Raw genomic sequence first — 22,712 nt, forward strand, 5'->3', positions numbered from 1 at the left:
GAGTAAAATTCTACCAATAACGCCGGAAATTGCCGGTTTCGGACGCTACACCAGGCGAAAATTCTAGTAAAGGAAAAAAGTGATCTCGCCGTATTCCATATTGAACGTGTTAAATTGTGAGCCATCAATCACTGTTTCTACGTCTACTAACGAGAATAAAGTTCAAAATGATGATAAGTAGAACCCTAAAGCGAAAACGGGAAATATACTTCTAAAAGTTTTTATTTCCTCCGCATATTATGTAGCTCGCTCGTGAGAAGGGTCCAACATGTCCGCGGTTATGTGGATCGTACTTGATTAATGAACGTTGTTTTGTCCTTAGTACACCAATGATTCTCATGAGTTGTGAGATTCATTGTGTAGTACAACATAAATGCGGAGCCAGCCTGTCAGAAAAAGCATGCACCATTTTATTTTTTAACCATGGCTAAGAAAGTAATATTCAAAATTCAAACAAAAGAGGTATGTCAGGATCGTAGCAAGTGGAAATCCGTGGTCTCTGGCTGCCCCTTCGGGAAACAGGCGTGATTATGATTATGTATGTATGTATGTATGTATGTATGCGTAATAAACATAATTGCTGAGGATCAATTGACAAAAAAAATACATATGAAATATCTTTAGCGACGGCACAATATAAGTAAGTAGTAGTATTATGTCAATAAACAGTAAAATATACTTCGATTCTATTCATTCGTAAACATATATCTAAGAAGTAGGTTAAGGGGATCCCCTTGTCCAAAATCGATGAAATCTCTGGTAGCCCCTTCAATACTCACGATTTCTCAAAAATTTACCAGGTACCTACTGACATAAGACACATTAACAAACATTAGAAATAATAATGTAACTGTATTACCCACGACCCGACCCTAAGTATGCATTAATAATAGATTCACTACTATAAATATACAGTGTGGAAAGATAAGTCGGGCCCTGGAGGGAAACTACCTTAAATCCTTAAGCTGGCTCATTTTACTTAAAGGAGACATTCCTTTATTTTTAAAAAGAAACAAAACTACATTCTAAGATTTTCTAAAACTCGCTTGCCTCGCCCGGGACTCGAATCGACTAAAAATTCCAAAAAATAAACACTCGCAATTTTATTACACTAGTCGATACAGTTAATGTTAATGATAACATTTCTCCAAGAAAGGTCTTAGACTCGTCTGTCGTACAAAATATGCATAAAATCTAATATTTAGTACTCAAGATTTTTTTAGACAAGCAAAATTGAAGAAAAAAATAGAAATCTTTGAATGCAGTTTTGTTTCTTTTTAAAAATAAAGGAATGTCTCCTTTAAGTAAAATGAGCCAGCTTAAGGATTTAAGGTAGTTTCCCTCCAGGGCCCGACTTATCTTTCCACACTGTATACTATAAAATATAATAAATAAATATTCTAGTAGGTACTGATATGTTTATACAACTTCCACTTTACGTGACACATTTATAGGGAATATGACACCGTACAAATTACGTTTTTATTTCGAAGCTGGCGGCACCTATTGGTTAATATTATTGATGGAGTCTCGGCGCTGAAAAAGGAAATTGCATTTTCGTACCTTTCCACGCCATTAACACGATTATGTCTACCCCGGTGACGCGTGGGTTCGCCCGCCGTTGCAAAATATGTCTAACGGTATGGAATCATATTAATATTATAATAATAAGATAATATGTATGTATATTGTATGCAAACACTTTATTGTACATAAGACAGGTTAATATATAATTAAACAAAAAGTATACAATGTACAAAGGCGAACTTATCTCTTTAAGGGATGAAATATCGCTGGCCCAATATTACAGTTCTATGTTTCACTTTTATCGAACTGAAATTTGAACATTATCATAGTGATATTAAGTCGAATTTCAACTATCTTGAAAATGTAACATAGAACTATGTAATATTGAGCCAGCGATATGTGGACGTAACTAAAATACATATACAAATACACGAATAATATAGACTGATTGTTGTATATTGACATAGACACTGATGCACTGAAGTAATGTACATACGAGTAAGATGCCGCCAATAATAGGATCCAAGAGCTTTAACCCTTTAACCGCTAGAGTCTGATATATAAGACATTACATATCCAGCTCATTTCGCCACAGTCTGATAAATAAGACAAAGATCTGATTTGGTTTTTACAGCACATTTATAACTCCCGTAACTACCTATGCCAATCTTACTCTGCGTGGTACAATTACTGTCGGTGGCGACACGAGCACGCTCGATTCAAAATTGCTGGCGGTTAAAAGGTTAAGGGGGCTAAACTACTTTTCCTTTGGTAGGTATAGATTCCACCCCATGTACCTGGTTGTGTTATCCCGCATGTAGATCCGCTAGAGACACTGGAGATCCAGTTGGACAATTTATGTTTTCTACCTAGCGTACCGGAGATTTTCAAAACTGTGAAATTGACATAAATAATTGCAGAGATCAGGCAGAGGTATTGCACGGTGCAACGCGCGGACATGAATATATTTTTACTTTACGAACGCTAACTATTATTAATATATATAGTTCTAGTACGAACCAGATGCACTGACAGTAATGTAAAATCAATATCAAATCAAGTGTGACCACCCCGAGTCGGAGCGAAATGTAATTTGGCGGCAAACCAGTACACTATAGGAAACCAGCAAGTTTTTCTTTGCCGGAATTTATGTTAGCGCCCGTGAAGAAGGGGCTTCACCGTGCTCGGTCGCCGCAACTCTTTTATCCACTGTTATGCCTCGTAACGCTTAGAGCGTGCGTTTCTTCGCCGGAGTGTGCGTTCCGTGGCTTTCGGGTTATGTACAGTGTTTTACAACATTTTACAGTTACCTCCTAGACATCGGCGGCGGCGCGACGAGCGCGGGCGAGTGCGCAGGCGAGTCCTGCTTGTCGTCGTCGACGCTGCGCTGGCGCGCGGCGGGCACGCGCATCGACCGCCGCCGCGCCGGCGTCACCGTGCTAGGCCGCCGCGACTCGTTGGCTGGCGTCGCCGTGCCGCCGCCCTTTAACTGCCGCAACGGCAGCGTGGTTACTCATACACGAAATTATCATATGAAATGAACGTAACATTAAAAAAGTATACATTTTAGGACTTAAATCATTGGTAGAAATACTTTGCAGTACGTACAGCCAGCATCAATAGTCGCGGATGAAACAAAGCGCCAAAAGTATGTACCACCCTGGTATATACTCTTCGAACAACAGATATATATCTCTACAGTTCACATTCAAAAGTATCTGTCACAGTGTAATTGTTCCGCATAATGAGATATATCTCATTTTATTTTATTACTGTTATAAGAGAATTGACATGATCCGTTACTTTAAATATTGACTGTACCAATTAAATTAAGTAGGTACGAGTAAATACGTAACCGATTGCAGAAATATAGCAGTTTCACCAATGTAACGTAAGTACATAGTTATAAGAATTCGAAAAGCATAGGATAAGTGCGTTTACTTAATTACTTACATACTGAGATAAAACATATTGTATGTAACTTTTATTAAGGTACTTTTAGTAAGGTAACGTACTCAAGAATAAATTATCTATCTCTCTCCCTTCTTGTATAGGGGCCAGTTAGCCCTTACACTTGCTTGAAGTGCGATAAACTTAAAAATTAAATGAAATTTATTCATAGAATAATAATTATATTAGAAACACCGATTAACTGTCCTTTTTATTGTGAATCAACATTTATTTTAGCTTAAATTATATTTGCATCGCCTTTTATATTCCATATACAAAATATATTATAACTAACAGATATACCCAACAAAGTACAAGAGTAGGTAACGAACGACATAAACTTTTTTTTATACACGGGTAAATAAAACGAAAGTTTTGACTTTGTATGACAGGCGATTGACGGGGGTTACATGTAATAATAGACAGAAACGAAGGTACATGATCGCGGAGATGAGGGAATGTCACCTCAAGAAAGATTTCACTTTGACGCTTTGGCATTTTATCTTTTCTCTTCCGTAGACACAAAATAGTTACATTTTATCACGACAGCAAGTCAAGTGTTGGAAGCGAAAGTTCACGCCCAATACCTTGTAGGTAACTATTGTGAATGATGTGTCAACGCGTTATCTTTGTCGCAGCCTATTGTAGTAAAGCTATTGAGCAAACTGTTATTGCTTGGAATTTCCTATTTATACTTTTAAGGTGACGTTTGGGTCGTTCGGTACATTAGAACAGTAGTAGTAGCAGTTCTTTGACTTTTTAACTAAAAGTTTGTCGCATTAATTTGTTATTTTTATTCGAATTGAGAGTAAATTCAGAAGTTGTGGTCATAAAATAAAAATAAATACATCCAACAGTTTTTAAACATGCCGGAAGGCATACAATGTCGGCTACTGAGTAAATTCACTCAAATGGCACACATGTCCCACCCAAGCAGGGGAAATTATGACGCATTCAGGCAATTTGTACAATATGTGGAGTTTATTAAGTTTACCGCATGTTACGTGATGTTTTAGGGGAAATATAAATCTTTTTGACGGGAGTAATATACTTATAACCAGATTTATCCTGAAACATTAATATTTAAACTTGTATGTACAGTCAGCGTCATATACTAGCGTCGTATAGTAGGTAGCATCCAAAGTATTCAAATAGTTCGGTACACCATATTATTTGTATGGTATGGCGTACCGAACTATTTGAATACTTTGGATGCTACCTACTATACGACGCTGACTGTACACTTGTTGACAAAATTATAGAAGACTAGCTTCTGCCCGCGACTTCATCTGCACGGAATGATGATGATAATTGATAAAAACTATCATAATATGCCGCTTAAGCGTGCGCCGGTGCAGCGGATTAAGCGTGAAGAGGTAACATACAGACAGATAGACAGGACTACAGAACTACAGGGAGGATAAATATAGGGAGGTCTTGAGCAATTAGCCTGTACCTAAGCTTTTTACCTCTACTCTAAGAATGACCGAGCAATTCAACATATCATTGACCGGTTTTTTTAGTTTAATTTTTTTTAACTAAGTTATACACGGGATCCATGAGTGATTATATAAAGAGTGGGACGCAGCAATACGTAGAAGTAAGATGAAGATATTTTCATCGGATCTCACGCATAGCTGCGTCCCTGTCGTCAGTTACCTACTAAATCAGGAAGGCGTGGAAAGCTCTTATTAGCTCATCAATAAGCCCGTAACGTCTAGTAGGTATTATGTTAAGACACAGTCGCGGGACTTCACACATCAAACGCGGCTTGACATATGGAGTCGCGCCAAGAACGTGCAGGTGTTATACTCGTAAATGTTTCAAACATTACCTTTTCTAGTTCTTTTAGCGAGGCGGGTGAGACGTCTGAGTGTCGACGCAGTTCGGGCGAGCGTGGCGGCGCGAGGCCGGTACTGGAGGTGCCACCGCCCAACCGAGCTTCCGAATGACGCCTTTGTAGGGAATCCAGCACAGGCACATCAAGGAGTGAATCAGTGCTGTCTTGCGCTGCGGGTGGTAGTCGCGGAGCAGCTTTACGCCGGCATACAGAGCATCGCCATGAGTTCTGTCATCAAAAAACTCGTTAAAACTAAATGATAGTAAAAAAAAATACCCAAACATTGTTTTTCCTGACCTTACATGAACGTTGGTAAGTAGTATGTCTTTGTTTCATGGAGATAGAAAATATTGATTTGTTTAACAACTAATATACAAAATAAATGTAGGTATTTAAGTAGTTTTATAAGTTCTCGTGTAAATGAGAGTAAAATTCTTAGTGAGAATAAAGGATCATTATAGCGTTGTCCCCATGGTATAATAATATACTCCGCCTGGTACTCTATTCCGAGATTCGCGTATGACCTAACTGACACGGGCCTACGTCATCATGCTGTTTACAGGTTCTCAAACTTTAAAATGTGGGAGAATTTTAACCAACCGTGAAAATTATTTTAACGGCATTAATTTTAAGTTATTCATGTAGAAACATAGTAAAATAAAACAAATTTAATGTATTAAATTAAACTTTATTTATCTATACAAGACAAACGTTTGAAAAACTAATTCACAGTTACACATTAATTACCAAGCTTACGACGTGAAAAGTTTGGAAAACACTGCGACTGCTGACACTGAGCGAGAAGGAAATAACAATTAACACGCGTTCGACAAGGATGACGGTCAGGGCATGAAGTTATCTAGATCCGAATTGTCAAATGTGACAGCGCTATCCTGTGTTGCCAGTAATGTAAACAGAATTACCCGAACGTCTGAAATTTCTTTCGTGAATCGGAAGATATTGCTAACAAATAATTAAAAATTACGTGTTATTGTAAAATTTAAGATAAAATACATATAAATGAAAATTATAAATTATAAAGAAATATTTTAACTTATTAACCATAGGTATAATGTACCCATGTAACATGTTATGTTGAAATAAAGTGGCAATGTTATTGTGACGTAGGCGCGTGTCACTCTGGGAATAGAAGACCATGTTTTATTAGACCATGGTTGTCCTGGCTTTTTGCCAAGGCTCTTGGGAGCCTGGGATCCTCTTGGGTCCTCTTGGGGTAATCCAGAGAAATGGTGTAGGTACTAGTTTTTACGAAAGACATCAATTGGGTCATTCTCAAAAAATATGTTTGCGGTCTAATTGCCGCGACTTATACAAAATGTATGAAAGGAGTCGTGGCAATTAGACGCAACCGCAGACATACTACAGACTCTCAGAGACATCACAGAGAGCGAATAGAAACGTACCGCCTCCTCGTTCTCCGCCGGCTTAGAGTAGGAAGAGCAGTCCTCACACACGCGGTGCTGGCAGCCGTTGCACGTGTGGAACACTTCGCCTGGCTTCAGCGCCTTCAGGCACACGCGGCACGCGCCCGCTCGCGACGGCGCCTTACCCGCTTCCCTGCAATCGCCATTTCAAATTAAATTAATTACACACCTGCAAATATAGCTGTAAAATGTAACGATAATATAATTTGCCTCGGAAATTTTCGTAATCTTCAGCAACAGAGAGCGTTTTTCATTTGAAGAAGAACACACCTACAAATGTGACTCTACTACATAATTTCTATTAGGTGATACTCCAAAAAATATACACGTAACTAAGGATCACAGAAGCGCGCGATTCAAATTACAATTTAATTAAGACGTATAAGTAGGTAATTAGTATAATTAATTTTAATGTTCAATATATCTCTGTGTAGTTGATGCATTATACAAAAATTCTGACTCTCACTATGAAGGCTGGACTTTAGTGATTTAGTGCCGGGTCTTAACACGTTACCCTTTAGCGACTCACCAGGCGGATTTTTCTGGTAGTAGGCGCTTTTCGCTACATACGGTTTTTCCCGCGTTTAATACATTCAGTGCCACGCTACGAGCGTAAAATAAATATATATTAAAAATAAATAAATATGTATTAAATTAATGATTTCTTTCCAAAATATTAAATTATTTAGTGACTTACTTATTATTGCATCTCATAATTCTCATATATTTTTATTAAATAAAAAGGCTTTGCAATATCAGCTTTTTTATCGATGTTCAGGAGATGGGTACGCATTTTGTATCCGTTGTTACGATGAGTTAGAAATGAAAACATTGTGAATTCCAGACGCGTCGCGTAGCGCTGTGAGCGACGAGCGATATGAACAACGAAGCGTTTTGCGAATAAGGGCCCTACAATCAACGAACGCTCGTAACCAAACGATAGAGTACTTGGGTGAACCCACTTTTAGGCTACACTATTTTATTCGTATATGCAGGAAAAAATATATCTTGCTTAGATATATATATATATAATAATAATAATTTACATATAATGCCTGTAAAATATGTAATCTCTGTATGAATTGAAAATATATTGCCCTAGAGAAGAGCTTGATATCTACTGCATGGTTCTAAGACTTCAAGCATTTTAAAAGTCATATCATGTTAGGATGCCATCATGACGTCACGAGCTATCATTAGAAAAGTTAAATACCTACTGCTTAACACGCAGTTAATCATCATCGTCATTTAAGAAACTGCATGTAGCATATTAAAATATTTTATGAAATTCACGTAATACTTAAATGACCTCTAATTACCCTCTAATGTTGGTTTTACACCCCCTTATTCATAAACGCGCTACAAACCTCAATTAGCTAATAATCGTTTGTCCTTATCTGTCATTTTGACTTATGTATTTGTAAGAAAGGGATAAAACATAATTTAACTAAATCAGGCTCGTAAAGTTTTATGAATAAGGGGACTAATGTTTTTAAATCATGCAATATCATTCAGATTGTCATTTATATTTACAATTTGGATCTCTACCTAGTGATTATTCAAGAAAGTAAGGGGATGTAGATAGTGTGTAAGGGGGTAGTATATAAGCAAATATATGAACCAATTGGCAATCGACCGTGGTTGTTTGTCCTAATCAGACATAGAAGTTTTTGTGGCATAAACGAGTGTTTGAGAAAATGAAACCGATAAATCTGTTATCGATAAGTCTGTAACAGACTAATAATTAAAACATAGTAACTTCTACTTGCTGTAAATTACCGACACATTTTAAGAACGCAAACCAATTACAGACTGGTACACAATTTCTTTATTACTATATTTAGTGTACTTAACAATAAAAATGTAAACTGTAAAAGAATATAAAACTAACAAAATATCAAATAAGATATCGAACGTGTTGTGTACTTCGCTGTAGCTATGTAATTATACAGTGTTATACCTATGATAAAGTTAAGGTAACACCGATAACAGACATGTCGAATTTTCATATTGTCAATCACTTTATTTTGCCATAATAACTTCTATGTCTGGTCTTAATTCAGTGGTGTTCCCAGCTACCCTCTGTACCAAGAGTCCACTATACTGTACGCATCAGTTGCACCTGGCTGGTAGCTGATCATAAACCTTGATGTTTATGGTACTATGGGGTCACTTTTCATAAAGATTGAAATAATATTTATACGTAGCATTAGTATAATATTGCGTACCGTTCAGTTTTAACCGCAGGCGCAGGTGGCGGTTGCGCGGGCGGCGGCGCGGGCGCCGGCTCCGCCACGGGTTCGGCTTGCCGCGGGCCCAGTTTTGTTGTAACTGCAACATGAACAATAATCATTCTTGACAGACGAAAGATATAAAGATCCGAGGATAATTCAAAATGTATATATAACATTCCAAATTATGCAATAAGGTCCATGCCTTAAAATACATATATATTATAATAGGTAATAAAGAAATAAAATAAAAAATACTTTTATTAGGTAGATACCCAAACTTTAATAAGATTAGTGTAAACAAAAATTACTCGAGTCTTATTATTTCAAACTCCTCTGTAGAATATTTAATAGTTATTTGTACAACAAGAGATCAAAGTTTGATATTTCTTCGAGTGCTTATTTTGAGTCCCGTGCAAGCGAAAGATTCTATAATAGATTCACGAGGTCTTTGTAATAGGTTAATGGAATACTTTGAAAGAAACAAGTTACTTCATGATCACCAGTATGCGTACCGCCACGGCCGGTCTACGGTAGATGCTGCTCGTGCGGTAAATCAGCGTGTCCTCCAGTATATTGACCAAAAGAAAATGGTTGCAGCAGTTTTTTGTGACTTGTCCCGTGCGTTTGATTTGGTTGATCACAAATTATTATTACATAAGTTGCAAAGATATGGTGTACAAGCTAGTCTTTTAAATTTTATTAAATCTTTTTTGAAGGACAGGGAACAGGTAGTGTCGGTTGATGGGGGGGCCACTAAGTCTGAGATGAGGACACTACACGACTGTTCTGTCCCTCAGGGTTCAGCGGTTGGTAATTTCCTCTTCTTGGTGATGGTTAATGACCTCATTAGTTTGTTTCAAGATGGTAATTTTATAATGTTTGCTGATGATGGATGTGCCATTGTTACCGGTGATTCTTTTGAGGAGCTAAGGGGGAACGTTTTGAATACATTAAAAAAATTGACATGTTGGTTCCAAGTAAATGGCTTTTTGATTAACCTTAATAAGACATCGATAATGCATTTCTGGCTAAGAGGACCGTATCCCACTTCCCTTGACATAACAATAAATAATATTACGCTTCCACAGGTGCAGAACGTGCGGTTTCTTGGGTTTGAATTTGATTGCGGCTTAAAATGGGATAAACATATTGATTCACTTACTAGTAGACTTGCCAAAGCGTCGTTTGCGCTGTCTCGGCTTGCTCCTGCACTTTCACGTGAGAAACTCCGTATGGCATATTACGCGTATGTAAACTCGATCCTTGTGTACGGTATTGACCTTTGGGGGCTGGCAGCCGACAGGGATAGAGTTTTCATACTGCAGAAGAGGGCTGTTAGAATGTTGTCTGGGGTGCCGCCATTCACTCCAACAAAAGAGTATTTCCGGGAATTAAAAATTCTAACAGTGCCCTGTTTATACATTTTTGAGGTAGCAAAATATATGTTTAAGCACAAGAGTGATTTTGTTATGCGTCGACCTGATCAAAGGCAAACAGATCGCGATATTAAATCTGTCCTTGTCAGGCTCGTAAAATCATCCAACTCGCTGGGGGTAGTTGGCATTAAAATTTATAACAGCCTGAGCCGTGAAATAAAAGAGGCGGCTTCTTATGAGCTATTTGTTAAAAAGTTGAAAGATTTTTTGATTGACCAGGCTTTTTTCACGGTAAAAGAATTTTATTGTAAATTTAATGTAAAATGAGTCTAGTAATATTTTTTGACATTTGTATTTTTTAATTTTTTGTTAGTTTTATTGACATTTGTATATACCACTATTTTTGACATTGTATATATTATGTACTCTGACATTTGTATATATTCCTTTTTAATTTGTGTGGATTATGTATTTTAATTTTATTGTGTACCTATTGTATATTTTGACATGTGTTTTTTGACATTAAAGATATTGAATTGAATTGAATTGTAGCGAGTGAATCTAATTTAGAATCTTGAGCGTAGTAAGGGATTCAAAAGCGCACGAGATGTAAATAACTTTGATCTCGTGTAGTACACAAAATTTTTTCACCCTAAGCAGTGAGAACATACCTAGAGGGACAGAGATAATAGAACCCAAGTATATCGAACTTGTATTAGACCCCGCATGTTGAAATGACATTCAAGTGACCTTTATTCACTTAATTGTCATTTTGTCTCACTCAGTGAGCAAAATCGCATTTTGCTCACTGAGTGAGACACAATCAGTGAGCAAAATCGCATTTTGCTCACTGTTTTTAAGAAGCAAAGTACCCTTGTTCGAGCTGCTGAGGTGAAAATAAGTTTTACTTTACCTAAGTGTAATATATGGACATATCAGATTACATCATTGAGTGTTCTAAATACGAAAACAACTAATTTGCTGCATTTACTCTTTCCTTAAAATGATCTCGTAAGCCTATAATTTGCCAAACCAACACCTAGTTAAATACAATTAAGTACCGCGGCCGTTAAAACCGCAAAATTGACTTAAATTACAATATCTAATACTACGAAAGCCGAATTGAATAGAAAATTGCAAAACCTTGTCGGTTGCCGAATAAATTAATAAGACAGCCACGAGATGCTTTGCGGAACTCAATATTAAAATTCTGAAATAAAAAGGCAATTAGCCTAATTTATTCAATACATTCTGACTTCATTACATTCCTCTCGTTTCTGTATAAAACTTGAGGGGAGAACACAGTTTTATTGGACTTTTTGATCTAGCTGTGTAATCTTTTTGACTATCTCATTATTGTGGCTTCTATTGGATGGTGTGTTATTTAACATTAGTTTTGATACGCTTTTACTTAAATATTACATATTTGCCGCAAAACACATTAAACACGTATCTCAATACCTACATTTAAATACTTTTACCTATAGTTTCAATTATAATAATATTGGAATTGGAATGCTGTTACATCAAGTTGATTTTTGATGTTCCGTACCTCAAAACGGAACCCTTATAAGATCACTCGTCTGTCCGTCTGTCACAGCCTATTTGTTCCGAAACTACTGGACCAATAAGTTGAAATTTGGTCCACATACATGTGACGTACTTAAAATAATTTTAAACATAGGAGCCACTTTTAGAGGGTAAATTAGAACATAAAAATATATGATGACTTTGGTGTTAGTAATACTCGTATTGGCATACGCTCATTATAATTACTAATCCCGTGTGCTCGTTTGTTAGATTACGCTTCCACAAACAATAGAACTGTCATTAATATAAATTAAAACATTTGCATGTGATTTGTTCCCGGAGATCGCACGGATAATTGTGGCCCAAACACATCGATGTATATATAAATACGATCGGTCATTCCAAGAGGGAGTACGGAGTAGGTATATTTAAGGCACTTTCAATTGATTAAAAATAAATTACATTAAATATTGATTAAATAAATTCCGTAAATTATACTAATTCGTCCGTTACCTACTAATATTATAAATGCGTTAAGTAACTTTCTGCCTGACTGTTACCTCTTCACTTCATACAAAATTCTTGGATCTTATACACATTTGATATGGAGATAATTTTAATCACAGATATCATCCCAGAAGCGGATGTAAGAGTATGCTGGAATTGACTATGCAAGTGAGATATGGAAGTATTTAGATACTAATTGTACCTACGCAGAATACTTTGTTTAAATATTCTAAATTTACTTTCACTTGGCGTTTTATTCTTAGTTAGTCTTCAATGATATCATATCATAGTTTATCCGAATCGTTTCTGGTGCAGAGGCTGTCCATAGCCATCCAGCGGGGTAATGCCGTGAGTATTATGGGCACTTTTGCACCGGAAGCGATAAGGAACGGGTTTGACTAATAGTTACTTTCTTTGTAATTAGTTATTTAAAATGTAAAGTTCTTATGTATTGTAATAATTAAAAACACTGATAATAAATGAAAATTAAACATTTATAAATTATTAAAAACGTAGTTCATAGTTTATTAAAAAAAAATGGAATGAGTATTTCGAAAGTGAAAAAAGTGACTACAATGTATCCAATTCTGTGTCTATTGTGAAGCTACGCCGTAGCACGCTTTCGTAGTCGTGTCGTAGCACTCTACATTACCGAAGGGATCCCCGAGGTTTGAGCGTAACGCTGGCACGCGCGCCGACGCTGGCGCTTGATAAAATAATATTTTCAAGAACAAAGTTTTTAATTTTTGTTTTAAATATTGTTGTATTTGTATAGCTTGTAAAACTAAATGAAGGATCGTTACGAAGTAAAGAATGATAGAATCGCGATGTTTTCACAAATGTACCTAAATATTACAAGTTCATAACGGCCTGTTTCGAACAATGCTTATAAGAAGTCACAGCGATACGATGCCGAAACGTCACTTCAACAAAAAAACATTACTTTTGACACTGACATATCCGTATCGTATCGCTGTGACTTCTTAGAAGCTTTGTTCGAATCGGGCCGTAACTAACTAGGTAGAAGTTTCTGTTTCACCCAATGGTTGACTGATAGAGAATACCTTAAGAAATTAAGTCCGTCATTTGTACAATTTTATATCGTACAATAATGTTTAATAATAATAATGTTTAAATAAATAACTACTACTGCTACTTTTTTTCCGGACCACTCCTTATTTATGTACATTTTTAGGGTTCCGTACCCAAAGGGTAAAATGGGACCCTATTACTAAGTCCGTCCGTCAGTCCGTCCGTCTGTCACCAGGCTGTATCTCACGAACCGTGATAGCTAGACAGTTAAAATTTTCACAGATGATGTATTTCTGTTGCCGCTATAACAACAAATACTAAAAACAGAAAAAAATAAAGATTTAAGTGGGGCTCCCATACAACAAACGTGATTTTTGACCGAAGTTAAGCAATGTCGGGCGGGGTCAGTACTTGGATGGGTGACCGTTTTTATAGATAATGGTACGGAGCCCTTCGTGTGCGAGTCCGACTCGCACTTGGCCGGTTTTAACGCTTGTAAACTATGTAAGCAAGTTTGTTAACATTTTATGGGAAATTCGCAAACTTTTCTCTTACTATGTAACAAGTCTCAGAGAGAGCTTTATTACATCTGACTGTGACTGTACATCAAAAGGTCCGAGTTTACAACTTGCTTCGTACTTAAAAGTAAATGCAACCATTTTTAGGGTTCCGTACCCAAAGGGTAAAACGGGACCTTATTACTAAGACTCCGCTGTTCCTGTCTGTCTGTCACCAGGCATAGCTAGGCAGTTGAAATATTCACAAATTATACACGTATTTCTGTTGCCGCTATAACAACAAATATTAGTAACAGAATATAATAAATATTTAAGTGGGTCTCCCATACAACAAACGTGATTTTTTGCCGTTTTTTTGCGTAATGGTACGGAACCCTTCGTGCGCGAGTCGACTTGGCCGGTTTTGAGTATATGGTTCGAATATAAACGAGAACTAAAACATATAAAGCGCAGCATCTGTGCTCGATGTTCAGTGGTGTAGTCACCCGCGCCGTATCTCTTTGTCACACACGTAATATCGACGGTTTTAAAAGGGAAGAATGGCGGCTACCTCGCACAACGTATCAGCATTGCGATACAGCGAGGAAATGCCGCCAGCATCCTTGGTACAATGTCTCAAGGGCCTATTTTAGATTTAAGCTAGTTATTAATTTCGTTTAGTAGTACCACTGTATATATATTGTATGTAAATAAATGATTTAAAAAAAAAAGGAAGAATAGCTACTGACAATAGGTACTTTTTTTAAATACAATTTGCCACTATCTAAATCTTAACGAATCACTTTGATTTTGATGTCGATCGCTTCAGCATAATATATTGTAGGTATAAAAAAATCTAATTGTATTTACTCGCTCGCATACTAGCCTTATTTATTTCAAACCAAAACTACGGACACGGTAGGAAGCCTCACATTCTTGGATCTCATTAGGATATCAAAAAAAACAATAAGTATAAGAGACTTTAATTCGTATAAATACTTATTCTGATTCACTGTATTACGAAGGTTATACGTAAAATGAGTTCCTTGACACAGAGGAGTCAATAAAATTGTGGACGAACAACTCAATTAGAACCTTAAATATTTAACAAAAAAAATTAAATTGACCCATAACGCAAATACAGATTCATCCAGTTTTAAATTACGTTCGGAATACTATCTTGAAATTCTGAATTATAATGAAACGATGGGAATTCAAATAAGTCCGCAGTTTGTGTCTAGATGGCGCGGAGGTGAGCCGCGAGGAATCCGCTACCAACAAAGAGAGCGCTCGCCCCGTCATATCCCGCTATGTGAATATTGAGAAATGCTCATAAATTCCTGCGCGAACTTTTCTGAGCTCCTGTCAAATACTGCACGTTATTGTCCCAATTTCACATGAAGTATGATGAAATTGACCTGCAATTTGAGCGTAAGCCGATAAACTTCACAAAGCTGAACAGAGCTGTAGTCTTGCAACAAGTTAGAATATAATAAAACTATAACAGAATCGTAAGATACATAATAAGCACCTTTTATTCCGTACTAACATAAATTGAATATAAAAATTACGGAAAGCTTCCAGAAATAGTGGAGTTACAAAGGTTTATTACCTACTTAAACCTAAGTTGTGAGTTCGTAGCAGTGGTTTACCCACGGAATGAGTTATTCGAGTCACTTACCTTTGTCAAATTTCCAAGGGCTTACGTCGGTCAAAAGAGGAACATAATATGCTCTTTAAAAATAAATTAATTATAATCAGTTAGACATGTACCTTATCAAACTGCACAACGGGACTTAATCGCGTATTTAAGTTTTAAGATTTACCTCCGACGTTTCGAGGACGGCGTTGTCCCCGTGGTCTCGGAGAAGACTGGCTCAAGTTGACATCAACATCTTCTAGCCGCGCGAGTTTTTCGAACTACCCGCACTTGGTCTTGTTTATCAGTTTGAACGTTATGCGCACTAGGGATGTCACTCTGTCGACACACAACACTAACGATATTCGATTTATCGACTGTCGATATTCGTTTCCGCTTACATTTACTAATGACTGGATTCCATGTGGATGAGATCTTAAAACCCTCGTCCCGATTAAAATTGCAATGTTTTTTGATTTCAACATTGCAATTTTAATCGGGACGAGGGTTTTAAGATCTCATCCACATGGAATCCAGTCATTAGTAAATGTAAGCGGAAACGAATATCGACAGTCGATAAATCGAATATCGTTAGTGTTGTGTGTCGACAGAGTGACATCCCTAGTGCGCATAACGTTCAAACTGATAAACAAGACCAAGTGCGGGTAGTTCGAAAAACTCGCGCGGCTAGAAGATGTTGATGTCAACTTGAGCCAGTCTTCTCCGAGACCACGGGGACAACGCCGTCCTCGAAACGTCGGAGGTAAATCTTAAAACTTAAATACGCGATTAAGTCCCGTTGTGCAGTTTGATAATGTTTAATAATCGTGAAAGTTTAAATCAGTGTTAGACATGTACCTATCGTTTACTTGTTGTCCATATTAAATGTAAAAAAATTGGCCTAAATCGCCGTCAACGGGCAGATAATCAATAAACCAAACCTTTGAAAAATAAACATTTCTTCTTCGTTCCATTTAATATTAATGATATTTATATCAGACCGCCAAGCGGTGGCACCCTGAGTATTAGCAAATGAATTGGAAACAATTGAAGAGAATTCCTTTATTACGGAAGATAATTTTGTTTCGGACAATAACAGAGTTTGGGTGGATCTAATTAACAATGCTCTTTGCGTTATAATTGTTACGTCGAGTTTCACTTCGACTAAGCTTCAAAGACTTTGCAAACGGAAAATTCATGAAGTTTCGAAATTAGTGAATAATTTCTGGCACAGGTACTTAATATCTACAATTTCGCTCGTCTGTTTGCTAGACGCATATTGTTTTCGGATTACGCAAGATTTTATCGTGATATTATATCAAAGAACATAGAAATACATTCTCTTTGATTATATATATTTAAATGACGACTTCTTAGTTTGTTAAAAGTTGATTCTGAATTACAACTAGGTAGGGAACAAATCAAATTATTTTATTGATTTCGGTTTTTAAGTACTAAGTGCTAAAACAAAAAGTAACTAAGCCCTCCTGTGACTAAGGCTGGAATCGAACTGGCCTCTTCAGCTTACGAAGCTAACGTGGCCGGGTGGTCTAGTGGTCAGGATCAGGACTACTCAGGACGCTTCTTCCTCTATTCCGTCACATCCTGACTAAAGGTATATTTTTAAGAATTATATTTAGATTCTCTTTTCAGGATCCGTTTCGCCGCCCACAACTATTAATTTTATATCGTAGCGCGTAAACAAGTGAACATCTATATTATTCTCTAAGATATTATTAGGTGGTGCCCAAAGGCTCCGAAGCCATTTATCAAATACAGAGCTACCTTTTACAACTGTTCTATTAATTTACCTTTGGTATTACATTGTTACTATGTTCTTCTCATAAGTATTGCGCACGAGAAAAGTACGATACCTTAGGGTCATTTGCAATTTTTTTGGACCTTTGTCTAATTTTTTCTTAACATTCTCAGTTTCGTAACGAAAATTAACCATACAAAAATGCAAATTTGTATAGCTAACATTCGTAACGAAACCAGGCGTGGCTCACTCCGCGATTTCGTCGCTTTGCTACAGGTAGCTAAAAGTACATCCGTTCGGCCCCAATTTTGGGGAAAGCCATGAGCCGCGCGTGGCGCTGTCGCCACCTAGCGGCCATATCTGTGCTGATCGTAACAGACGCGTTTTGTTAGGGAGTGAGTCTTCTGTACCTAGTACTATTATTTATTCTGTGCCGAAACTGAGAAAATTAAGAAAACTTAATCTCATCTTTTCTTAATTTTCTCAGAATTTTCGAAGAACATATTATTTGATTGCAATGATATGTTAACAAAAGAGAACGTGCTGGGATAAGTTCAAGCAATTTACAACGCAACTTTCTCAGCCAGAATGACAAAGGAATTTCTTGTTGGGATTGATTACTTTATATATTTGGGAAAATATTTAATAAAAATTGGAAGAAATTTCCACGAAATTATTGATGTTGCAATTACTTAAATCGTGGCCATAATGGCCATATGTATAAATGTATGAAACGTATGACTTATTCGGGTTCGCCTCATCTGGCATAATATTGTTTGTCCGAAATACACTTCGCATAACATGTATCGCCGAAACACTTTTAGTCGAATGATAATTTTGCATAAATATTACTTGGCATTATTATTGCTATGCATACAATACATTTTGCAGCATATTATTTAGCAGAAGATTACTTTTGCAGACTTGCGTTTAGCATAATTTAATGTACCATAATCATCCTGCAGCATACTTTTATTATGGCAGAATGTTATTTCTGCTAGCAGAAAAGTGGATTACGTTAAGTAAGAACTGTGACCCCCAAACAAAATTGAACCTGTGCCAGAAAAGATTATGTTAGGTTGGAACTGCGGCCTCCTGTATAAAACGAACGGCTGCCAGAAAAGTGGGTTAGGTTAGGTTAGAACTGCGACCTCATACAAAACGAACGGCCACCAGAAAAGTGGGTTAGGTTAGGTTATTTAGGTTAGAACTGTGACCTCCTACAAAAACGAACAACTGCCAGAAAAATAGATTAGGTTAGGAATAGCATGATATTGATATACGTACGTACCAGGTAATATAAATAAATGAAGCAATTTTATATAATATTTTCTATTACCCGATGGACTTTATACTGATTCTTTTACCATATATTTATAAACACTTTAAAAACTAGCAAACAGCAATTCCATCATAACTCTGTCCGTCTGTAAGTACATATGTTACCTCTTCACTAAAGAAAATAAAATCAAATTCCTCAAATTATCCCATTAATTATCATAAAAACCCCATATCCCATGTATGTGTCACACAATAATGCAAGTGATTGAAGTAATTCATATCATATGCTACCTAAATATTATGCAATACATTTATCTGCGAAATTAATATTCGTTTAAAAGACTATTATGATCATCAACAGTATGCCAAAATATGTTTTGGGATTGTAAAACTCTGCGAAGTGATTGTATGCTAAATTGATACTATGCGAAAGGTAATTCTGCCAAAGGACATTTCTGTCAAGTAATATTATGCAATACAAAAATATGCTGCAACACATTAGTAAACCGACTTATTCGTATCCTTATTATGTACTTCTAAAAAAGACAGTAAGTATAGGCATAGAGAAATATAGTAAAAATAGAGTGCTCAATCCATACATTTTGCCTAGGCCGTGCCCTATTTAGCAAAAAAAAAACATTCTTTAATAAACTCAAATAGGTTACTAAAACGAAAGGTGAGAGTAGTTATTTGTTTACAAGGGGCTAAAGTTGTTGTTCAACTCCTCGTGTTAATTTAATATTGATACCCGAGCAAGCAAAAAGTTCCAAAATTGAACCACGCGCATAGCGAGTGATCGTATTTCGTATATCAACCAAAAAAAAGGTTACTCTAATATTTATTCCACGTCTTATGTCATTTTAAAATGAGAGCTCCGACCCGGACACGGCACGGTCTAACGAGAGTCATCCTTTAAGAAGAAGGAAGATTGCATAGGTACCTCATCATCGTATGCAAATGTGTGTGTTGATTGATGAGATGCCACTTCCAAGAGATACTTTTTCACTCCTCGTACCTTTGTCCTGGGCCGTGAGCAGGCTGGATGAGAGCGTCTGCCGCAGCTTGCCGAAGGTGCCGGGCGCCTCGATTTGTCCCGGTACCGTGTTTGCCGTGTCCTCCGTCGCCACCATCTGCAAACACATGTTTCCTTTATAAATGTCACCTAAACTCTAAATTCTTACTGCCTAATTCACATTTGTTGACGTACTTAATAATGAAATAGGGTAACCCAGAGAATTGTACTCGTAATCAACCTAGAGTTGCATTTGGTTTAGAGAGACCCTAATGCCACATTCGAGGTGCATATTTTATTTAAACTGATATGAGCTTTTTCTAATTCACATATTTTATTAATAATGAAATGGGAATGTTGGGTACAAATATCTTAGGGGGTATGTATATATATATGTATATATTGTTAATATCCTTGCTTTTAAATAACAAATATTGTGTAAGTATTAAGTATATTTTATTCGTTGTTATTATAATTTAATAATACACATATAGTAGTTTATTAATACAAGGTTAAACTATTTATATCTGAGTTCAATAAAGGGTTTTATGTTGTCGGTTATAGTATGTAAGTACCTACTGTGTAATATTATGTCTAGCTTAATCCAATTGTAATTTTAACAGTAGTACGAACATGTCTCTTCTAAACAAATATTCGCACCGAAACAGCTGTAAAAAGCTCCATTGAAAATAAAAGTCATAAAGCGTCAAAGAAAAGGTCGTGTCGCGCGAACCGTCGCCGCGGAGCGATAAAACTCTTCTTACAAAAATAACGACTCAGTAATACTATCGTAAATTTTATGAAGAGCAACAGATGGAGTCTGAAATACATCAGAAGGGGAAATCAATATTGCCCTCTCCCGAACTCCGCTGAGTACCGTTTTATTTGGCTGTTCGTTCGAGTCATCTCTACTCCACTCGCTCAATAACTGCAAGTGTACGAGTAGCAACCTCCTGTTTTTCTCTATTCATATTGTTTTTCTCTTCTCTATCTAATGCTCCATTAAATTTTCCAATATTTCATAGTACCTATAACAATTATTTTTCGTTCTCTAATTTGGTCTTAATGAATTGTGATAACTGTTATTTGTGACTACAAACAAGAAAACCTGTTTCAAATTAAAAACAATACCGTAAAACGGGGTGAGTAGGTTTCGCGGGGGGAGTTGGATTGCGAATCCAGAATTTCATTTTTGAGTAGCTACTTTAATTTTTGGGCTTAGGTTGCTCTCAAAGTAATTTGATTATATTTTTAGACATATTTTTTCTTCTTTTCGCAACACTAAGCTGCCAAATCATACAATTTTGAAACACAAATTCACTGTCAAAGTTGATCGGCGGATTTTTAGTTGAATTTAACTTTGGTTTTAAGTGATGTTTACCAAAGTATATAGTGTTCATCCACCTCTCGGATATCGTTTATATACTTACATGGCTTATTGGAAACAGAAAAACTTAAGTTATATTTTCTTTATTTATAATGGTTTTAACATAGAAAACGATCCAACCGCATTTGAGGATTTTTATGGGGAAAGCAGGATTGTACTAAGGGGTGAGTTGGCTCGACATCGGGGACAGTTGGGTCATGAATGGGGAGAGTTGGTGTTACGAACGGGGTGTACCGGTTTGATAGAGGGTGGAGTTGGTGTTCGTAGTTCATTATGATAAAATGGTAAATATTATTAAAAAAAATATTGAAGTAGCGGAGGAATTAAATAAATTGCAAATTAAATAAATATGTTATATTAAAATTTGCATTTGATTTATTTCATACAGTACGACACAGCGGTTGTTAAATGTATGGAAAGTGCTGTCATAGGTATTAATCCACTGAATTATGAGTTCTTAACTCATCCATAACTCATTTTCGCCATTTTGTCCCTTACGCCCTTTGAGCCTACCTACGGTAGTCGAAATTTGATCATGATTAAATGTCAATGTGCTGTGCTGATCATGAATTTGCATACCTAAATACGACACTACGTCGAAAGACGTCCCTTCTGACAACGCAGTGTCATGCTAAACTCTAAATCATAATTAGATTCCAAAAAAAGTAAGACAATGTTGCCACTTTTTACTAGCGCGTCTTGTATTTATGTAAATATAAGTAAATAAAAGTACTTTTTTAAATCGTAGGAGTAAAATTACCAATAAATAAATTATCTTAGCGTATTTATTTATAAAAAGGAATTTACTATTTTACAAACAAATTATTGCAGTGGCAACATTTTTTGGAATCTAATTATGATTTAGAGTATAGTCATGTGTTTGCACACAAAATTGTGACACTACGGCGATAGACGTTTCTGTCTGTCGACGTGTCATAGTGTGTCGTGCAGGTCATTAATTCCATATTAATGTTTTTGATGGGATTCACCTTACTAATCCCATATAGATCAAAATATATTTTTATAAATTGATCTAAAAAACTATTTATACGTCATAAAAATAAGGGTCACCACTTACAGAAAACATTAAACCGGTTTAAATAGAAGCATAAATAAAACATAATTTTGCTACATTAATAAAAAAATCTCTTGACTAGTCGAGCTATTGTCTTGATCCGAAAGTGTCAACCCTAGCAATTTTTCCATCTCACCCCATTGCTAGGCCTTATAACCCCAACTACGGGGTGAACTGGCTTTGCCTACTATTATGATTTATGAATTTTTCATTGAAACTATGCAATGAAGCAACAAACTATCATTGACAAACTAAAATTCATACCTCCGGAACACTTTTTTTGTATATAAATCTATGTGCCACATATAAAAATAAACTTTTATCCAGGTTTGAACTTCGATTTCGAGCCAACTCACCCCGTTTTACGGTACAGTACAACCCAGAAATAATGAACTCGCTATATTTTAAATATCGAAAAAGCTATATCTCAGAGCAGCGGAAGGAACCGTGTAAGCCTTGAACAAAGCTAACTCCAAGCGGACGTTGTACTCGTAAAGGGCGGTAAGTCGCGCCGCGGAAGGAAACTATAGCCGTTCCGAGGTAATGGGGGTCTCGGTACCTACCGGTCCTAAAACCACTTACAAAATGGGGAAGAGAAATTCAACAGTTTTTTCTTATTTT

General features: G+C 36.4%; 1 protein-coding gene across 5 annotated transcripts in view; it reads right to left on the bottom strand.

Moving 5' to 3' along the window:
* LOC134795511 (regulating synaptic membrane exocytosis protein 1) overlaps positions 1 to 22,712 on the bottom strand; it is a 61,736-nt gene that overhangs the window by 17,212 nt on the left and 21,812 nt on the right. For 4 of the 5 annotated variants that reach the window (XM_063767377.1, XM_063767379.1, XM_063767380.1 and 1 more), the window contains exons 2-6: positions 19,633 to 19,747; positions 8,991 to 9,093; positions 6,742 to 6,895; positions 5,312 to 5,545; positions 2,838 to 3,016 (exon numbers count right to left, since the gene is read on the bottom strand). In XM_063767377.1, the coding sequence (XP_063623447.1) occupies positions 2,838 to 3,016; positions 5,312 to 5,545; positions 6,742 to 6,895; positions 8,991 to 9,093; positions 19,633 to 19,747 (785 nt within the window). The remainder of the gene's footprint in view (positions 1 to 2,837; positions 3,017 to 5,311; positions 5,546 to 6,741; positions 6,896 to 8,990; positions 9,094 to 19,632; positions 19,748 to 22,712) is intronic. The other variant, XM_063767378.1, reaches the window with a different exon arrangement.

The sequence above is a fragment of the Cydia splendana genome, chromosome 12, assembly GCF_910591565.1.
Source record: "Cydia splendana chromosome 12, ilCydSple1.2, whole genome shotgun sequence".
Classification (NCBI taxonomy): domain Eukaryota; kingdom Metazoa; phylum Arthropoda; class Insecta; order Lepidoptera; family Tortricidae; genus Cydia; species Cydia splendana.